Below are 21,025 nucleotides of genomic sequence, written 5' to 3' on the forward strand. Positions count from 1 at the left end.
GGCTGAAAATGAAAATTTAAGTTCAACTTGTTCCTTTACTTTGCTTTGAATGACACTTAGAAAACCACTTCACAAACTGTTGTAAATGAGTTGGAAGTTCTTAGGAAGTAAACCCACCCACAAGCCTTAGCAGATATTTTCCCTCTCCATGTTTTAAAAAAGCAGAAAAAAATATTACATCTTCACATTTCAAAGCATTCAAAATAGTCAAAAAGTTTGACCCTTGTAGTCCCTAGGTAGCATTCAACTTGTGCTTCATGGCTTTGGTCAAGTGTTTTAATGTCTGTGTTTCAATTTTTGTCCTAGACAAAGTGGGTCTGACAGTTCTTTATATGATCTGAAACCACCACACTGGTATGTAGTATTTATTCTGGTGCTATTTATAAACTTTGATAAATTTTGGGATGCAAATAATGATCAGTTTTTCCCAGCATGTGGACTGGATTTTTTAAAAGAAAGCCAAGGTACTTAGGACTAAACTGACATTGAAAAAATACTTCAGCTGATCCTGAAAAATTCAACCTTCTTGTTGTTGTTCGATTGTTTTTAAAGCAAAAGCTGACAGGCAAATACATTTCAAAACAAGCTGCAGTATTATGCAGAATGAAACCAAGGCTAAAATAATCCCCTACTTCATTGAGCACAGGACTGAATTTTTGTGCAAAAATCCCCAACTGCTCCCATTCCCGTTCCCATTCCCATTCCCTGTTCCCGTTCCCCATTCCCGTTCCCATTCCAGTTCCTGTTCCCTGTTCCCCATTCCCGTTCCCCATCCCCATTCCCGTTCCCCATTCCCCATTCCCGTTCTTTGTCCCCGTTCCCATTCTTGTTCCCGTTCCTATTCCCATTCCCGTTCCCGTTCCCCGTTCCCCGTTCCGGTTCCTCGTTCCCCGTTCCCGTTCCCTGTTCCCTTTCCCGGTCCCATCCCCGTTCCCGTTCCCCGTTCGCTGTTCCCTTTCCTCGTTCCCCGTTCCCGTTCCCCATCCCTATTCCCGTTCCCCGTTCGCTGTTCCCGTTCCCCGTTCCCGTTCCCGTTCCCCGTTCCCGTTCCCCGTTCCCCGTCCCCGTTCCCGTTCCCCGTTCCCGTTCCCGTCCCCGTTCCCCGTTCCCGCCTGCAGCGCCCCCTGCCGTCAAGAGGAGGAGGAGAGGCCGCCGCGCGCCGCCGCGTGCGAGGCTGCGCGTGCGCTGGCGTCGGGAGCGCGCGGGACGCCGCGCGGAGCTGCGCGCCTGCGGCAGCGGGGGCGCGCGCGTTGCCGGGCGACGGCGGCCGGGCGGCGGCGGCGCGGGCCCGGTGCGGCGCGGGCGGCGATGAGGCGGCGGCAGCGGCCCCCGCGCTCCCGTCGGCGCTGAACTCCGCGCCCGCACTTCCCCCATCCCTCCCCATCCCGTCCCGTCCTGGCTCTGCTCCTCCACGCCCCCTCATCTCCCCTTGCTCCGGCCAGCCCTTCCCCCTCCATGCGGCGGGAGCGGCCGGAGTGGGGCCCGTGCCGCGGCCGCGCCGAGCCGCGCCGTCCTTCACCTCTTCGCCGCCAGATCCCGCAGGGAGCCGCGGAGGGTGTCCGTAGCGACAGCAGCGGGTGAGGCCCCGGCCGGGGGCGGGGGTGCCGAGGGCGGCTCGGAGCGGGGGAGCGGCGGAGCCCGGCGGAGCGCTCCCCTCCCCCGGGGTCCGCGCGGCGGGGGGAGCGGGGCTGCGGGGCGCCCCCTGCCGCTCGTCGGGCGCGGCCCGGGCCCGGCGGCAGCGGCGGCGCGGCCTTGGGCCGCCGTCCTACCGCGCTCCGCTACCGGGGACAGCGCGGGCAGCGCCGCTGCCCGGAGGTGCCCCTGCCGCCCTTCGCGCACCAGGAGCGGCGGCCGCCTGCTGCGTCGCGTCCCTCCCCGCCGCGGGGCCGCTGCCCTTGGCCGCTGCCGCCTGCCCCGCAGTAGCCGCGCGCTGGGCGAGGGGACGCGAGGCCTTGGCGGGGACCCCTCGCAGCATCCTCGCCCAGCCTGCGGCAACGCGCTCTGAGCCCGCCGGCCGCTGTGGCAGGGCAGGTGGAGCGGCCTGGGCAGTGGGGTAGGGAGCCGGGAAATTCTCCGTCATTTAGTCATTGAAAGCTCCAAGGAGAGATTGCAAAGGCTGCGTTAGCACGCTGTTTGAGAAGGTGTTCGGTGTCTGAACAAAAGAACAATGCAGGAATCTTGCATTAACGAAGAAAGGTGGTGAAATAAGGAAATTACTTTTGTAGAGGATACCTGATGATTGCAACTTGCATCCTTCCATTTTGGTTTATAATGCAACTGTTAACAAGGAACTGCTCACTCATGCAGTATGCTTGAGGTTTGAGATACTTTTTTAATCAGTTCATTTGAAAATATTATTTTTCATAGCTGTCTGCTTTTCTAATTGTCACTAAATCATTTGGAAATTATATTTCCCAAGAGGCGTTTACTTCACAAGCTACCAAAACAGTAAAATTGAAGCAAAAGCTAGATTGTGTCTTCTGATAGATGTGAGTCTAAATTATTAGGGTTTATTGAGATATGTCTGATATTGTTTTACTTTTTTTGTTTTAGTCTTGCAATGTGTTGCAGTGATTAGCATGTGTTGCCATAAATGGGGAGTAAGAATAGGAGGCATATTAAAATGCTGGTCATTTATGAACTTCCATTATGCAGATCAGTAGTTCTGAGTGCTTGGGAATATGCAGCATTCCAGGTCCATCTGATTTCTTATGCTTGGTATGTTTGTTTATTGAAATAGAAGAGCCTGTCAAGTACTCTTTTTTGTATAGGAAGGATTCTTTGTTGATAAGATATATCTTTTGCTTGCCAAATGTTGTAACTGAACTATGACATGTAGGACCGGAAGGTATATTTCACAAATTTGGCTAGTGCTACTGATAAAATTATTTTTGCTTCTTAATGGAAAAATGGGTTAGTGGGAATTTCAAGGTCATCTTCAAATATAGGGTAATTTAGCTGCCTTTGGAATGTGTCATTTCTTCTCCAATGTCACATTGTTTTCTGTATATCAGTCCTGTCACTGTTGACATTTTCTGGATCTCTTTGCCTTCTAAAATAATCTAATGTTTAGCAAGTTTTAATAGAAGCAATCCATAAAGCTTCCTAAGTCAATTTCATTTGAATGATTACAAAAAAAGGTATTTTTAAAAAAGAAAACCTAACTGCTAAATCTAAACCTAACCCAAACTCACTATTTGGAAAGAATGACAAGAAAAAGGTTAAAATGGATGAAGGGATACCAATTACACTTGATGAACTAGTAAGAAAATAAATTCTTACTGTCAACAGCTGTAAATTAGGTAAGTTCTGGTTTTCTGTTCTTTGATATTTCTGGAAGCCTTTTCCAATGCAAATTATTCCATTGTAGACATCTCATGGTTTTGACTTTCCTAGCTACTGTACAGTTTGCAACTGAAATGTTATTTTCTTGAACGCTTATAATTCTACTAGAAATCTCTGAATAGTAGAAGTAAAACAAATTGCTTCTATCATTTGCACTTTTTTACTGTTTGAATCAAGAGCAGAAACACTGGGGCCTTTTGGGAATAAGGAAGGCAGCATGTAGGTTCAGGTATGAAAGTAGGGCTCAGAAACATGAAGAAAGGCAATTTTATAAATCTGGAAGAATTTCCCAGGTGTTGCCACATTTGAAATTTGTTTGATATATTGATTTGTGCAACTTATAATGCAAAAAAAAAAAAAAAAAATTAAAAAACCCAAATGGCTGTAATGCTACACATACCTGAGAATGCTGTCCTTGTTTGCATCATGGAATCTGCTAGGCATAAAGGACTTTGAAGAGCCATGTTTTCATGGCTAGACAACTATATACTTTAAGATATATCAGCTTTTTTGGTGTGTAATTTTATTGTAAAAGGCTATTTTTTAATACATTGTAAATGAAAAGCTTGTTTGAACCGTAATAGTGGTATTTTTAAAATGCTTTGCCATCTGTTAATGTGGGGTGTTTTTAATTTCCTGTGAACTGTCCCTTTTTGTTGATAAGCTTTATTTGATATTATATGTTCATGGTATCACAGATAATTCATATAGAAAAAAGAATACCATGACCACCTTTACAGATCCAGGCTGTATGGTGCCATAATATGTAGAATTGCATTAGTTATATTTCAGAGTTAGGAAACACATTTACAAGTGCAGAGCTAAGCAGTAAAACATCTCCTGAGATGTAGTTTCATCCTTCTGAGGTGACCAATTTATTCATGAGACTGGCCATAATAAGAAAAAAATCTTCATTAGCTGGCAATTTTTATTCAAATATATATATGTTCTGTATTTAAATAAGTACTTCAGCTACGTATCTTTAACTTGTAAAGGTAGCTATTGTAATTTTCTTTCATGGGTTATTTTTGACATGGCTTGCTAGAAAGCAGATTGATTCACCATGTCAAAATAAAACCTAGGCTTTACATCATTTGTTGTAGGCCTCTGCTAGAATTTCATTAGGAAATCATTGTACAGTAGAAGTAAAGCATTTTACGAATCCCAGCACAGGCAAAGGTGCTTGTTTGTTACACAGTCAGAATTTAAGAGCCCCTTTCTGCATTTGTTCCATCTGGAGAGAGACCCTCATCAAGATTAATATCTGTTCTCATTAGCTGACACAACTTCTTGTTTTAATTGAATGCTGTAACAGGGGCAGAGTATCAACATTAGGTTAAAGCCAAAGGTTTAGACTCTTATGTTTAGTGGGGATATCGACAAGAAGTATGCACTCCTTTATTGAGCCCTCAGCCAAATCATATAAAGTCAAAACTAAGTCTGACAATTTCAACCTACGACCACATGCTATTGCCCCCTGAGGCAGTGCTTTTTCTTTTTTTGTAAGATTAAATACTAGTTTGCAGCTCTTTGCCAAGTCTCTACCTTTTCTGATTTCTAGGTTTAAATATATTGATTTAAAATGCAAACAAAAACTCCACCCCCTAAAACAAAATAATCCGTCACACCAGAAAACCTTCCTCCCTCAGGTCTTGTATGTGATGAAGTTGCTGGAGCATAGGGATTGTCATTTTCATTTTCAAAAGCAGAGTGCTAGGCTTTTTGTCTTGTGTTCTTGATGATGGCTTTCCAACTTCTTCACCTTGGAATTGAGCAGTGTTGCCATCATATGAATAAAGGAATCTTAGCAAAAATGAATTAGTTTGCGTTGGACTTCTTTCAGGGGATCACTTAGTCCAATACCATGCTTGTTGCAGTCTTAATTAGCCCTGTACTGATTTTGTTTTTGCAAAAGGTAATTGGAGTGAAAATATAAAGTCACAAGATGCCTTCAAGCTCCCCTTGCTGCTTTCCATAAAGGTACTGTTTGATACTTACTGAGTCAGGTGTCTTTCTCTGCTTCAGACTTTTTTTTTTTTTTTTGGTAGTTTCTAAAGTGATTTTTTTCAGTTTATCAGAAAGCTTCTGTCCTAACAGGTGAATCCCTCCTGCCTCTTGTTGATGGCATAGCATGTGAGGGTCCATCCAATGTACTGAGGTCTTTAGAAACAACACCCTTTGTTTTTCAGGTTTATCAGAGACTGCTTTTGGAGGACAACTTTGGTTAAAGTCTGGTTTGGTTTGCTCTGACAGAGTAGTATTCTAAATATTCAATTACAAATTGAATTGGTATAAGTTAAGATGCATCACATCCTTGATGTGTCTTTGACTTAGCTGCAATCACAACTTTTTTTTTCCCTTCACAGAGCAATAATGAGTCACTTATATCTGCAGAGTAGGTAGCACCAAATGGCCTCCTATCAGAATGTGGATTAGGAGAACTAGTGTATTCCTTTGGTCATAGATCCAAATAAATCATTTCAGCTTAAAGGAACTGCCCACAAATAAGCTTTAGGAGTTACATGTTTGCTCTCATTTTATGTCGGGTTGTCAACTGAAGTGTAAATATTGCCTTAGTAGAAACAGCAGATCTTTTGAGTATCAATAATGCTAGCTGTAGCTCCTTAAGATTAATAGAAAGGGAAAATTAGTGGGAAAAAGGTACTATATATAATTGTTAGAACACCTGGTTTTAAATGTGTTTACTGTATAATTATTTCCTTTTTTTTTCTATCTTAGGAAATAATGATTAAATACCTAATGCAATAGAAATACTCCATTTTCTTCCGTTCAGAAGGCCTGTGTCTTGTGCTCAGCACTACCTGTTCTTTCTAGATTGGGTTAACTCCAAACAGGAATCATGTAATTTAAGAAAGAACTAAAATGCTGCTTCCTCTGTTTAGAATTCCAGCTATGTCCATCCTGTCCCTTTGAATTCATACTTATGAGTATGATGAAATTAGTGAAGTTTGAGACAAGGTGCTTAAATTTTATACTGCTTTTGCATTTCTCTTCAGTTCGTACTTGATTTGTATTTCACAGAATTATAGGATATACTGAGTTGGAAGGGAGCTACAAGGTTCATCAAAGTCCAGCTCCTGGCCCAGGAATTCCACCACATGCCTGAGAGCTTTGTCCCAAGGCTCTTGGAGCTCTGAGGCTTGGCACCATGCCCACTGCACTGGAAGCCTGTTCCAGTGCCCAACCACCCTCAGGGGGAAGAACTTCTTCCTAATATCCAACCTCAACTTCCCCTGTTGATTCCTTCTCAAGCAATTTCAGATTCTCTATGTGATATGCTAGACACAGCTTGCTTTTATGTATGTTCCAATACTTGTATCAGTGATCACTGAAAGTATTTGCTGAAGTAAATTTGAAGTACGTCAAACATTGGGGGCTTGCTGTAGTTTTTTAGAACAATTTTTCAGTTTAACAAAACTTCACAATATGCTAAAAGTGCAGTAAAAATGGATACTTTCCTACCAAGTTCTCTATTCTATGGTGTTGTTGCTGTCATGTGGTTTGAGTTAAATCGTGTAATTATGAAAACAAAATGACTTGGCAAGTTTAGATTTGGTAAAAGCTGTAGATTTGGGCCAAAGGATTAATCACATATTTGCACAGCAAAGAAAATATTGTTTTATTTAATGTTCCAAATCTACTGTGACCCTACTATTTCATATATTTTATTTTGGGTTTTCAGAAATAGCCATGATTTTTCCAACTTACAGCTAATCAAAATGCTTGTTCTCATTTCCGTGGTGTCTCTTGGTAGGTTTATGTTTTTCTGTTCCTGGCATTTTCCAAAAGTTCTCTAGGTTAATTTCTGAACCTGTTATAAAAGGTGCCACAAATGTTTAGTCATACTCTTGTCAATCTTGAAGGACAAACACCTAGTGTTTGTGATGTACAAATCTACAGTTTGAGCAGAGCTAGAAAAGCAAAATTAAGTTCTGAGCACCTTCTTTGAGTTTTTTTTTCTGATGCAGCCAAGTGCTCTGCTTTTCTATTTAGTTTCTTGCTTGTTATTGGGAAGTTGAGCATAATAACATAGTAACTCAGTACAATTTCTGCTAAGCTGAATGAGGAAGTTTTCATCAAGGTCAGCCAAAAAAAAAAAAAAAATCTAAATTTGAAACGTATGACAACTCAGTTGCAAATATGGGATTTTCTTCTTAAGGTTTTTGGGTTGGATTTTTTCTAAGTTGTGATCACTAGAAATGCAGTATTTAATCTAATTTTCCTGAAATAGAAAAACCATTAAAAGGCAGAGTTTTGCTTATTACTTTTCACAGTCAGGGAAGTAAGGACTGGCTCTTGAATCTAGTTCAGCTGTCTTGTCATTGCTGAAGGATGCTGTTACTCCCTGATTCCTGTTCAGTAATCCAGGCAAACACCAATAACTTGCATTCAGCAGTGTTGAAAAGGAAAGTGAGAAACTTAGATCCTTAGGGTGGTACTTGCACAGTTCCTTTTTTGCATGATAATGCTTATATATTTTTGTCTGTCATGATTCTCTTTCTTGCCTTTGTGTTGCAGGATGTTTTTCCCCTTTGCACAGCTGCAATTATTTTTTGAGGTGCACTGTAAGCTTGATTTGTTTAAGAAACAAACTCATTCCTCCCTCAAAAAATTCCCACCCAATCACTTTTCCAGCTGTCATGATGAGCCCATCAGCTTCTTCATACTCTAAGGAGAGACAGGAATAAGTAGGTTCTAGTTAATTAGGTGTTTTGGTAAAGAGTCCATGGCATGATTTCATGGATCTAGTTTTTCATATCCACTCAATTATATTCTCATGTTTGAAAATGTTTGATCTGCTAACTCAGGGCCTTACTTTATTTATTTTATTTATTTACTTTCATTGGCGGTACCCTGCATTTCCATAGTTCTCAAACAGCATTCATAACTTTCTTAAACTGAGCCAGCTAAGGATTTCAGGAACAGTAGGCTAGGGCTTGGTGAGGAAGGAGAACTACCAAACTTTTAAGTGTTTGCAGCATTTGGGAAGCAAGAGCTGTATTTAACTTTTCTGAACTGATCCATGAAATTTATCTAGTGATACACTAACAGAATTAGAATTTACATGTGTATGTATATATGGTATATCTATCTATCTGTATTTATTTGTGTGTGCCTAGGGTGGGTTTTTCCCATCACTGTTCAGTGTAGACAGGAACTACAATATAGATTGTAGATCAGAAAGGTAAAACCTAGTAGTATTTCTGAAGTAATTTCCAGTTCTATATATTCTAGTGTATGAATTCCTGAAATTCAGCCCTCTCTGCACAACTGAACTTTTCCTACTATTACAAGTGTTCCATCAGCATTTGTCAAGGAAGAACATCCCCTTCAGGGTTGGGTGGTGGTAACTATTACATTTGTCTTAACTGGTGAGTCAACACTGAAAATCTTCCTTTGTCCTTTGCCTCTATAATGGAAGAGTGCTAAGTCACATTCCTTATTGTTCTTCTCCAAAGATGGTTAAAGGAGGGGGAGAGACAGATGGAGAAACAGAAATGGCAAATTTGTTTTTCTTTTAAAATTCTTTATCTGAATTGACTCAGAAAATAGGAAGCTTCTAAGTAAAATTTATTACTAATCATAGCTAGCAGGCTATTTTTCAATTGCTGTTTCAATTTTAAGGGCAAGGTGGTCACTGCTGGTGTAAATAGCTAGTACTTTAGATTTAATCTATATTAGTGTTTTATTTAAGAGGAGCCCTAATAAGTAGAAAAAGTAAAATATTTTTCTTGACATTGTACTGAGTTTCACTTGATAAAGACTATACAGTATTAGGCCTTTGATTTGTGTAAATTTGAGGTTTCTCTGTTCATCAAAATGACAGTGTTGAGACTTCCCAGGAATGTGTTGAGACTGACATTGCATAGTAAGATAAGGAAAAAAAATCCATTAAACTGAATCAAAATGCTGTCATTTATATGGCTCTAATTATCAAGGGACTGAAAAGCCTGATCTGCCATTTTAACACTTCTGTTAAAAATGCTGCTTGACTTAGCACATATTGTGTGAATGCTACTATACATGTCCCTAAATGTTTAAGTGAGCTGTGGATCTGTGCTCAGATCTTTCTTTAGACTATGTCTAATTTCTTAAATTTAAAAGTACAAGAACTATTTGAACGTGTATTCATTTTAAGCATCTTAAAATTGAAGTATTCCTTTGGCAAATGGAAATCACCCAGCATTCTTCTAATCATATTTTAAAGGTTGGAAGGAAGGTTCTCATTTCTCTTACACCTCTGGCACTAACAGCCCTTACAGTATCTTGGCTCAGTTTCCCTTCTAAGGTATTTGTTAACACAGGACTCTGCTTACTTATAGCCTGGTTTAAGGGAGCCTGAAAAACAACTTTTTGGACTCTATTTTCCTTGTGAGTGCTTAACAGCACAAAGAGCGCTCGCTGCCCGCCGCACGGCCCGGGGACAGACGCGCAGTGCGGGCACACCCGCCCGGGGCCCGCGTCGCTGCTCACAGCGGCCCTTGGGTCTCTAAAACAAAACTGGTTATTGTGGAAACTGCGATGGAGTCATTCCTGCCTATAAAGGTGGCATTAGTTTCCTTGAGGGACTCAACTCTGCCTTTTCCCCCGACTCGGTGCGGCCCAGGGGGTGAGGCTCCCGCCCGCAGATTTCACGCTCCGGTTCCCCGGGAGCCGTGCGAGCCGGGCCGTGGGGGCGCAGCGACCGCCCCGCACACCGGAGCAGGGAAGCGGCATAGCCCGGTCCCGGGCCGCTTGCCGGGACCCCTCCCCCGCCCCATCTCCTGGGCATTGCCGGGGCCGTGGCAGGAGTCACCTGGGCTCTGTCAGAGCGGCTGCTCTCCTCCGTCCGTCACGGGGCCGTGGCCGCCCCGCTCGCGGAGCCGTCTCGGTAGTCGGGTAAAGACAGTGCCATAAGGGACCAAAAGAAGCTGTTCAGTCCATTGTTTTACCTGAATTTCTGTTGGTCCTGCTGAAATGAACAGGCTTTGAATAGAGTATTTCTAGCACCAGCTCGAAATAGTCATTGTCATTTGAATAGTGACTGTTGAATAATTTGCAAGTGTTTTCATTTATATTACAGTACTTTATTACCGTGCAGATATTTTCTTTCTGTTTTAATACCATCAAAGTTAAAGACATGCTTTCAGTTTGGCTCCTTATGAACAAAATTGACATGATTTAGTCTGACTCTTTTTTCTGAATCACATTATCAGTTCTACTAGTTGCTCGTGACTGTGCTGAAAGAGGTGTTTAGGAAGGAAACTTGGTTCGTTGCTTAGCAGCGAGCATCATGAGAATTAAAATTTTAAAGCAGCAGTGTCTGTAATTCTGTAATAGCTTTAAATTAGATATTCATAATAGCTTGCTTTCCTTTAAGTGTGTGTTTATATTTGGCTGTCTTTGGGGGGGAATGTAACTGTGCTGTCAGGGTGACACCCATCACCATGAGCTTGGGGCTGCCTGGGCCATCTCACAGACAGAGGGAGTGTGGGACACAGTGGGGGATGCAAGGAAAAAGTGTTCTGTGATTGCACATGGCTTGGACAGTCTGGGGAGGCATCAGAGGCATTGTGAGGGTCAAGGAGAGAATGGAGGTTTCAAGATGATAAGTTTAACAAAAGCCAAATTTTTGTGACATTGTGCTTAGAGAGATGACAACTGGGAAAGAAGAATGAAGCTCTTTAAACTTGGATGAACAGAATCATGCTGTTCTTTGTTCAGTGCCAAAGCAGTAGAGTCTCAGTTATTTGAAAAAAATTAGTCTTGCCACATGTATTTACAGCATTCCTTCATTGCAATATTTTGTAAGCTGTGGGTGCAGTGTGCTGATAACCTTGTATTTTAACCTTCTTTTATAATAACTTTTTAATATCCTTTTTTTTTTTAATGTTGGCAAGGTACAAGGTTATGTATTGAAACCTAATTAAAATCCATTCCAGGTCAAGCTATTAATACATATAAGTTGGCAAGTACTTGGGTTGTAAATATACTGCTATTAGTGCTATATGAGAGCAAAATCACTTGGAATGAAAATAGGGAGTACTTTAAAAATAATACCTAAGTATTTAGAGAGATAGTCTTTGAATAAATAACATGAAAGAACAGCAGTTTTTAAAGTCTAACTTAAACCTAACTAATCAAGATTGGAATTGCCATTTAAACACAAAGAAAATGTGTTTTTATTTCCTATGACATAAAGGACTTAAACTATCACAGAATTCTTTCAGTTGGAAAAAAAACCTCCAGGATCATTGAGTCCAACCTTTGACCAGTCCCCACCTTGTCAAATAGACCAGAGCACTGAGTGCCACATCCAGTTGTTTTCTGAGCACCTCCGTGCATGGTGACTCCACTGCTTCCCTCACCCTTTTCTGTTTTATTATCTTTAAATATTACTGAGATAATCCATTCCAGTTCTATGTTTATTGTGTGGGAATTGTCCTTTTTTTTTGTAGGTAGAGTAACTGAGGGAGGGAAAGAGAGTCTTATTTGTGATTACACAGACAGTATAATTATATACTTTATTATTATCAGTTTACATAGAAATGTGAATGACTGGGGACATCTACTGACTTGTAAACAAAATCATTGTAGTTGAATATTTTGCAGAATTGACCAAAACCTAATTTTTAATTTTGTTTTCTTTTTTTTTTTAAGGAACTTCATGTTGGTGTTGCTTATGCCAGAATATAGTAAGCAAGGCAAATTAGCTCCAGCCTTGTGTAAACTTTTAATTGGCCAACATGATGCAATTGAGCATGAATTCCAGGTGGCTTTGGAAATGAAGGAGAACTGAGCGCTCTGGCTGGAAGCTGAACGTGATGACGGCCTGGTCTATGGTAGGGAAGCTGAAAATGGAGAAGAGGCACTCCAGAGAAGACAGAAATGTGGAGCAAGACGCGGGGGAATGCAGTGCTGAATCTGAGGAATGGACGAGCTCAGAAAGTGAGCCTGAGCAACCATACTTCAGAGGCAGTACTCAGTGGAGAGAAAAGGAGGTTTCCACCAAACCGCATCGGCCGCTCTGCCGGTCCCCATGCCTGGATCGCCCAAGTTTTTCACAGAGCAGTATCACACAAGACTTGAAGCTAGATGAAGGCAAAACAAATTTGGACAAGGAATACCAAGCTAAAATGGATTTTGCTTTAAAGCTTGGGTATGCAGGAGATCAGATCCAGGCTGTACTGAATAAGTTGGGAGCAGATGCGCTCATCAATGATGTTCTAGCAGAGCTTGTGAGACTTGGCAACAAAAGTGAATCAGAGGGACAAAGCACTGCCAGCAGTACCACTGGTACTCTGGTGTCAAGAGGCCCTTGCCCAAAGGAAATAGCAAGCCCTGAATTGTCACTGGAAGATGAAGTGGTGGATAACAGTGATAACTTGAGGCCAATTGTCATTGATGGAAGCAATGTCGCTATGAGGTGGGTGTCCCTGTCACAATATTTGAAAATAATAAATCACTAAAATATTAAAAAAAAATACTGATGGCAAAGTGATTTTAAGCCATGTAGACTATTACACTGATAATACATCTATTTTATGGAGTCTTTAGTCAAGGCTTTTAATTATTCTGTCACTCCTTTATATGTAATCCATATTCCAGTTCCTCTGCCTTCATTTGAAATCTGAGTTCTGGCCTCACGTCTTTTGTTCAAGCAATCTATTTGTAGTTTGTGGGGGAAAGTGATATTTTTCATTAGGTCAGCTTATAAAATTTAAAAACCTGAAAAACTTCATGTTTGCTTACTTTCACTCTGGGGATAGTAAAATTTCATAATTTATAGATTTTTTTAAGTAGCAGGGTTGCTTTAATCTGATGGCTGAATAGCTCTGTACAATGTTCTTTTTCCAGTTATGTAAGGAGGCCTAATAAAACTTTACAGACTTTGTTTTCCTTATATCCTTTGACCATGGCAGCTTTAGAAGAAAAAAACAACCAAACTACCACAACAAAAACCAAAACCAAATGTAACTTTTGTCCTTGCTGTTTCTAAAACTTGCATGTTCTTCAGCCATGGGAACAAAGAAGGATTTTCCTGCCGGGGAATTCAATTAGCTGTTGATTGGTTTCTGGAAAAAGGACATAAAGATATCACTGTGTTTGTACCTGCATGGAGAAAAGAACAGTCTCGACCTGATGCACCAATTACAGGTAACACCAAGATTTTTTTTGACCCCTTGGTTAAAAAGAAAAAAAATATATTGTCATGTTTCTGATGGGTCCCAGTACTGGGCTGTGGATGTGGTGATGATGATGTTGCACTCAACTGTTTGTTTGAAAACACAACAGTTTCATTGGCTAGGAAACAAGCCTTTAAATATCTGCATGTGTTAACAATGATGTGGTTTTTGTAACATTATTGGATGGTTTCAACACTTTTGAGAAGCAGCAGTTGAAATTTTCCCATTCACAAATGTTGTTTAGCATACAGGAACTGAGTCTTATTTGTTGGGCGAGCATGAAATAAGTAGCAACAGGCCAGGGACTCAGTTAGTAGGGTTGTCTTGAACACTGAAAAGGCAGCATGTGTTTTGACCTATAGAAAGTCCTTGCATTTTACTCTAGGCTAACAAGGCTGTTGTAATACAGTAACACCTGATTTCCTGGCATGTTCAGGAAGACTGAGTAAAGGTACATGGCTACAGAGTGGTTATGAAGTTCAAGTATTGAACATTTACTCAGTGCTTTGAAACCTCAGAAATAAAATCCAGATCTAGGTGGTTTTTAATCATAATGAGGACTATGTATGAATATAATTGCAAGATACTTTCTCAGACAAAAAAGGCAAGAATTTTCATAACACAAAGGTTGCATTTCTTTAATTTAAAACATTTTTAAAAACTGTTCAACTAAAATTATTTTACAGATCAAGAAATCTTACGTAAATTGGAGAAAGAAAAAATTCTTGTTTTCACCCCATCTCGAAGAGTTCAGGGAAGAAGAGTAGTTTGCTATGATGATCGATTCATAGTAAAACTTGCTTTCGACTCAGATGGCATCATTGTGTCAAATGATAACTATCGGGATCTTCAGAATGAAAAACCAGAATGGAAGAAGTTCATAGAGGAGCGGCTGCTAATGTATTCTTTTGTGAATGACAAGTATGGGTTTTTTCTTCAAAAGTAAATGAATTTGCTAATTCAGCATTCTCAGGAAAAACTGTTCATGTTTAATTTCTTTTCCCTTAGATTTATGCCTCCAGATGATCCTTTAGGACGTCATGGTCCAAGCCTTGAAAATTTCTTAAGAAAAAGGCCAGTTATTCCTGAACATAAGAAACAACCGTGTCCTTATGGTAAGTGCCCAAGTCAGATTGATTTGTTGCATTTAAAGGTAGGTGAAGTAAGCAATTACCATCTTGTCATTACCAGAACAAAATGTACCACTTTTCATGTTGCCATCCAAGCACAATGTCGCTTTTATACCCCTCAAGCACATATTTATAAAAACAGTGTAGCAGAAAATTGATGATTATGAGATACACCTTGTGCATAGTACAGTTTTTTGCTATTTTATTCTGGTTTGTATTCAAGGGAGGAGATTTGTAATTTATAAAACTGTGTTAAACTGATTTGTTCTTATAGCACTGTGTATATGTTGTCATGATTGAAATCATAAGTCAGTAGGAAAAAAAATTGTGTGTCTTGCCTTTGATACTGATGGATGCTGGCAGCAGAGTCTGTGACTGCCTGTATATGTAAAATACATCATTATCCTTAGAGGTTTAATATAGAAATAATGCTATTGCAAAGTGGTGAAAGATGTAAAGAAAAAAGATTGCAACTGGTATTAATGAGTTTTTGATTTATTTAACCTGAAAACCCTTTTCTTTCAGGTAAAAAGTGCACCTATGGGCACAAATGTAAATATTACCACCCAGAACGTGCAAACCAGCCTCAAAGGTCAGTAGCGGATGAGCTTCGAATAAGTGCCAAATTATCTGCTGTGAAAACTATGAGTGAGGGAGCCTTGGCCAAATGTGGCACAGGGCCATCCAGCTCCAAAGGAGAAATCAGTTCTGAAGTGAAACGCATTGCCCCAAAACGTCAGTCAGATCCAAGCATTAGGTCAGTAGCTGTGGAGCCTGAGGAAAAGTTATCAGCAGCCCGGAAGTCCGAGGCCAGCTCTGTCCCGTCTCTGGTTTCTGCATTAAGTGTACCAACGCTCCCTCCACCAAAAAGCCATGCAGCTGGTGCATTAAATACTCGTTCTGCAAGCAGTCCGGTGCCAGGTTCCTCACAGTTCGTACATCAGAAATCCTCACTGGAACATATGTCCAGTGTGCAATATCCTCCTATACTAGTCACCAATAGCCATGGCACCTCAGTTAGCTATATTGACCAGTATCCCAAATACGAGTCACTGGGGGACCATGGCTATTACTCCTTACTCAGTGATTTCTCCAACTTAAGCATAAGTAGTATCCGTAACTCAGATTATTACGGGGCTGATATGGACCAGGGGATGTATTCTAGAAACTCAAGCCCCTGTCCTGACAATTGCTTAAGCCATACAAGTAATGATTCTTATTCCTCTTACAATGACTTGTATCTGGGTGTAGCAGATGCCAGTCCAGAAGACAATGTGAAGAGCCACAGACTGCCATCGAAAAATCGTCTTCAGCCTTTCCCTCATGGTTACCATGAAGCCTTAAATAGAGGTCAGAGTTACGGAACTGAAGAGCCTAAGCAATCCCTTCGCAAACAGTCAGTTTCCCACTTAGGCCTACATGCCCAGCATCCAGTTGTTGGAGCACGGTCCAGTTGTCCAGGAGAATACCCTGTGCCTCAAAATGTTCATCCATCAACTGCACAACCAAGCCGTGCCTTGGTGATGACAAGAATGGACAGCATTTCTGACTCTCGGCTTTATGAGAGTAACCCCACGAGGCAGAGACGGCCACCTCTGTGTCGGGAGCAGCACGCCAGCTGGGATCCATTGCCGTGTGCATCAGACTCCTACACTTACCACTCCTATCCACTGAGTAACAACCTCATGCAGCCATGTTATGAACCTGTCATGGTAAGAAGCATGCCTGAGAAGATGGAACAACTCTGGAGAAATCCCTGGATTGGGATATGTGGTGAGCCACGGGAACCTCATATCATCCCAGAACATCAGTATCAAACATACAAGAACCTCTGCAATATTTTCCCTCCAAGCGTTGTCCTTTCTGTGATGGAGAAGAATCCCCACATGACAGATGCACAACAGCTGGCAGCTATGATTGTTGCCAAATTAAGAACAGGGCGTTAGAGCAGTACAGCCTCTTTTGGATAAATGAACCTGTACAGAACTTAGGACCCAGAGGAAAACTTACATGAAGGAAGGGGCCAATCTATTGTAAATATTTTCTACTAAGATAGTATAAAGATCTGTACACAGTAGCAATCATATATATGCTGAGGCACTATATAAAAGTTGATTGTATTGCAAATTTTAAGATTTTAAAATATAGGGATTTTTAATAGTATTTTATAGGAAATGCATACCTTGCTGCATGGATAGCTCACTAAGAACTATAATGTCACAATCAGTGTCTCAAAGCTGTTACTACAAAATTAGTGTTAGCAATTATATTGCATGTATTAGTGTACACTTACAATTTGCTTATAAATACCTAATCGGCCTCTAAAAGTATGCTCTATACACACCAAGATGACTTTTAGGGTTTCAGCTTTGTCTTTTGACACTGCCTAGTGGCATCTTAAGTAGTGAAGAAAAAGTAAATTTGCTAAAAATTTAAATTGTTTATAAAAGGAAAAACTGATTTCAGATTTTCAATGTCAACATGGTTGTTGATACTTAAATTTCAGAACTGTCCCTCAAGAATTTGAATAACTATTATTACATTGTTCAATATGTTGGTTCAATCCAACAGAAGCCAAATACTTTATTAAATTAGGACCAAAACATTAAGGAATGTAAAGGCATGAGTGCCATTCAGTAAACTGAAACTTTAACTGTAGCTTCTCTCCAGAATCTCCTCTCAAACGTGCAGTAAGCAGCTGCTGGCCCAAATAACTAGACAAGCTGAAAATAAATTGTCAGTATTATGTAAACTGGATTACTCAACTTGAAGCAGCAAAAACTGGATGTTAACATGGAAGTTCATCAGTAACCACAGCCCTTCCTCTGGGAGCAAGGAAGGTGTTTGAGTGAGCCTGACGTTCAAGGTGGCGGTACGAGATCACCTTCAAAAAGGGTGGAGGGGGAAGGCTGCTTCTTGAAAAGAGATGCTCCAGTTTGGGTTTGTGGCAAAGCTGTCCTGGTTTTTGCTCTTCAGATCCACGCAAAGGTGTGCATTTGCCTCGTGAAGGCTTTTAGAATTCCTGTTTCAACAGGTGAGCTAATTTTGTGTGGCATTGTTTGCGCAACTGGTATCTTGCTCAGGGTGGGAACCTTTGTAGCTAAATGTCTCCAAAAGAGGCGTTTATTGGTTTTTTTAAGCTGCACTGACTGTACGCCCTTTTTTGAATCCACTGTATATTTCAACATTTTGAACCATGACTAACTCGACATGTCTCGAGCTAGGACTTGTTGACTTCTACTGTAGTTTTTTTCATGAAAGTTGAGAAGGCCTGGTTTATGGCCTTTTGTTTCTTCATGAGAAGGTGTGACACTGCCTAAATGTTTCTTACTGTGAAACACACAGAACGTGAGGCTGCAGTCAGGGTTGTTTCTGGTGTTTTGATAATGGCTTGCATGCTGCTTTCTAGTTATCTGTTTGTCTGAGAAACAAAGTTTATCATTTCCTCCACTTGTGTTACTGTAGTGGTTGGTTTGATTCAGAATATCTTGTGGGCTCTTTATCACGTGCAAAATAGGTTTCTGTCATATAAAAAACCCACCAAATGAACCAACAAGAAACCACAATTATGGGTGCAACTACAGTTAATTTACTGACATTTGATAACTGTATCATTTCACACAGGATAAATTTTCTTGTGTTGGTACAGGTGATGTATATAATGACTATGTCATTATGTATCTGAAATGAAGTAACTTGAAGGTGATCCTGTACTTACAAATAATTTAAGTTTTAATTAGTTGGCTATTCTCTCTGTTAGTGGGGAAAATAATTTAGACACTTATAATAGCTGGGGGAAAACAGATTTAACTCTTGACCAGTTTTCAAAAACATTTCATATTTTTAATTTGCAATTAATTCTTATTCTCTTCTCTTGCATGATATAAGCAGCTGAGAGCAATGCCTCAAATAACCAGAAATGACCTTTTGTTTGTTGATACAAATTGTATCTCTTTTTCTTGATTGTATAAAAACTGTGTATAAAAAAAAATAATCTCTAGATTAACTTCAGTATTACATTTTCACCACAATGTTTGTGACACCATGTGTCACAGGGAAGTAGCCCATGAATAATTATGGATTTTTTTATTTAAAATGGGCACTTGTAGTTTATAGACAAACAGGGACAACTTTTCAGAACCAGGTTATTATGTGCACAAATACTGTGTGTACACCTCAAAGCATTACATAGGTATCTTCAGTCTATTTATTAAGCAGATACATTCTTGCACTAAACTTTATGTAAAAATGTTGCTGTTAACTCATCTGCATGTGTTTAAAATGTAACAGTAATTGCTATAGACCCTATTTTATTCTAACCAATTAATTTATAAATTATTTAGGTATGAGATGAAGTTTATTGTGCACTCATGTTTTCCATCTTGCATGGAATTAAATATTTGTATGCAGAAAAATGTTTGTTCCATTTTTCTCCATTTATAAAGATAAGCTATTTTCAGAGAGGATTAGTGGGTGATTTTGATGTTTTCTAATGTGGAAAACTCAACAGAGATTTCTGTATGAAGTGCTGGGTGGCTTATGGAGATATCCATTTTTGTTGGATTTGTCCAGTCATTTTAATTTTCACTAACCTTTGTTTTACTGATGGAAGAATTCCTTTTTAAACAATGGGAATGCTGTGAGAACACAAACCCAGCATACTATTTCCCTAAGGCACTTCAAAGGCAAATTGTTTTATTCTGAGAAGCTCTTGGCATCTCTCATGCATAGTTACAGAATTGGCAGTGCAGCCTTGTGGAAATAACCTGCAAATTTTGTGCTTGTTTAGTCCTCCTTAGAGGTAATGCAACTTTTCTATGTGATGTAGTCTTTCCTGATCAACTACTTTAAGTGATAATTTGGTCATCCACACCTGTTTTCAGATATGTTTACAAGACAGTTCAGGACACTGACACATTCATTAATCTTTAGTGCATAAGCTTGGATTTCTTCTTACATGGAAGAGTTGATCTTATTAACACCTGATCATAACTGTCTATATTGTAAATATAAGACTTTGTATAAATGCTCTTTTTTAGAGCATGGTATTTAAATGTTTTTAAAACTGTAAAAGAACAGTTCTAGAAACTATATTTTAATAAAATCCGTGAAAAAACAATTCTAGATGAGGGGGGAAAAAAGTGTGAAGGTAAAATCATGGACTACTGCAGTTGATAAGAGTTGAGCAGTAGATTTTAGTGCTTTACTGGGGCCAGAGCATTCTCTGGGAGTTCTGATTTAATTCTCTTTCATCTTCAGCTATATTACTTTCACATAATTTGTCACTTAAAAGTGTGTAACTTTAAATTCATAAATCAAAAACCAAATGCTTTATGGGATGTCAGTCTAAATTATTTCATGTTTTTTGTAAGAATTACATGTCAGTAATATAGTAAATTGTACATGATTTCACTGCTGTTAGTCCTGTTGTTGTCATATTGAGCTGCAGTAGTTGGCTTTATTCATTTGTAGAATTAAACATTACTGTTTAATTGTTGTAAAATTTTATAAATCTCTTTGGGTTTTTTTGGTTGACCCAAATATAATGTAAGTCTTAATGACAAAATGAGTGAAAATGGATGTTAAACCAGTATGTGGTATTCTTAAATCTCTGTAGTGGTAAGTGGGCACTGCTCTAGTTGCTGCAGCATGTAATTTATTTACTAGCATGAGTCTGTTTAGCTTTTGTAAAAATGCTTTAGCTGTAAAGTTAAAAATAGATGTGGAGTATGGTTGTTTAGAACAAGGAGAAGGAGCTTCATTGAAAAAAAAAAAAAACAAAACCAAAAATATCTAAATAGGTGAGTTTCCCCCTACATACTTCTAATGCCAGTTTGTCCCAAATTATGCATTTTGGCATTTTGTTCAAATAATAAAGTTAAAAATACTTGGTGACATGTATGCATACCTGATCTACATCAATCCACAAACAGGAACATTGGATTACTGTAATTTTAAAAACTCCACACTAAGGGGAAGGAACATGCATCACTTCTGTGAAACTTTGTTCCAAAGTTGAAGTATTACTTGATCTTGACTTGCCAAAAGTTTACCTGAAGCATCTGTCACAGTTACCTCTATGGTGAGCATCCAGCTTTCACACTCTTCTGATGTACCTATTGCTTGTTTGTGTGACAGAGCCCTCATTAAGTGTATTTCCTGCAATATTTCAACTGGAAAAATACAATTGCACCATCACGTAAATTATTCTTATGCCAGTGTTTGGTTAGCCTTTCAAGAGTCATTATACAATATTGCTGATTTTGGTCTGTATTTAAAGTTTGTAAATGTATCAAAAGAATTGCAAGAATCTAAAAGAAGTATAGGCTATCACCTGTTCCCCTCCTGCTCTATGTACATGTT

General features: G+C 39.8%; 1 protein-coding gene across 2 annotated transcripts; it reads left to right on the forward strand.

The window, feature by feature from the left end:
• Positions 1-1,318: 1,318 nt before the first annotated feature.
• ZC3H12B (zinc finger CCCH-type containing 12B) lies at positions 1,319-21,001 on the forward strand. 2 transcript variants are annotated; one of them, XM_084212802.1, is made up of 6 exons: positions 1,319-1,577; positions 12,007-12,772; positions 13,364-13,503; positions 14,219-14,453; positions 14,541-14,647; positions 15,188-21,001. In XM_084212802.1, exons 2-6 carry the CDS (start codon positions 12,171-12,173, stop codon positions 16,606-16,608), a joined length of 2,505 nt encoding a protein of 834 aa, XP_084068928.1. In that variant the 5' UTR covers positions 1,319-1,577; positions 12,007-12,170; the 3' UTR covers positions 16,609-21,001. The 2 variants fall into 2 exon arrangements, with proteins under 2 accessions (XP_084068928.1, XP_084068929.1); XM_084212803.1 differs by lacking the exon at positions 1,319-1,577 and having other exon boundaries at positions 11,819-12,772.
• The last annotated feature ends 24 nt before the right edge of the window (positions 21,002-21,025 follow it).

The sequence above is a fragment of the Fringilla coelebs genome (assembly GCF_963513975.1).
Source record: "Fringilla coelebs genome assembly, chromosome: 11".
In the NCBI taxonomy this organism is placed as follows: domain Eukaryota; kingdom Metazoa; phylum Chordata; class Aves; order Passeriformes; family Fringillidae; genus Fringilla; species Fringilla coelebs.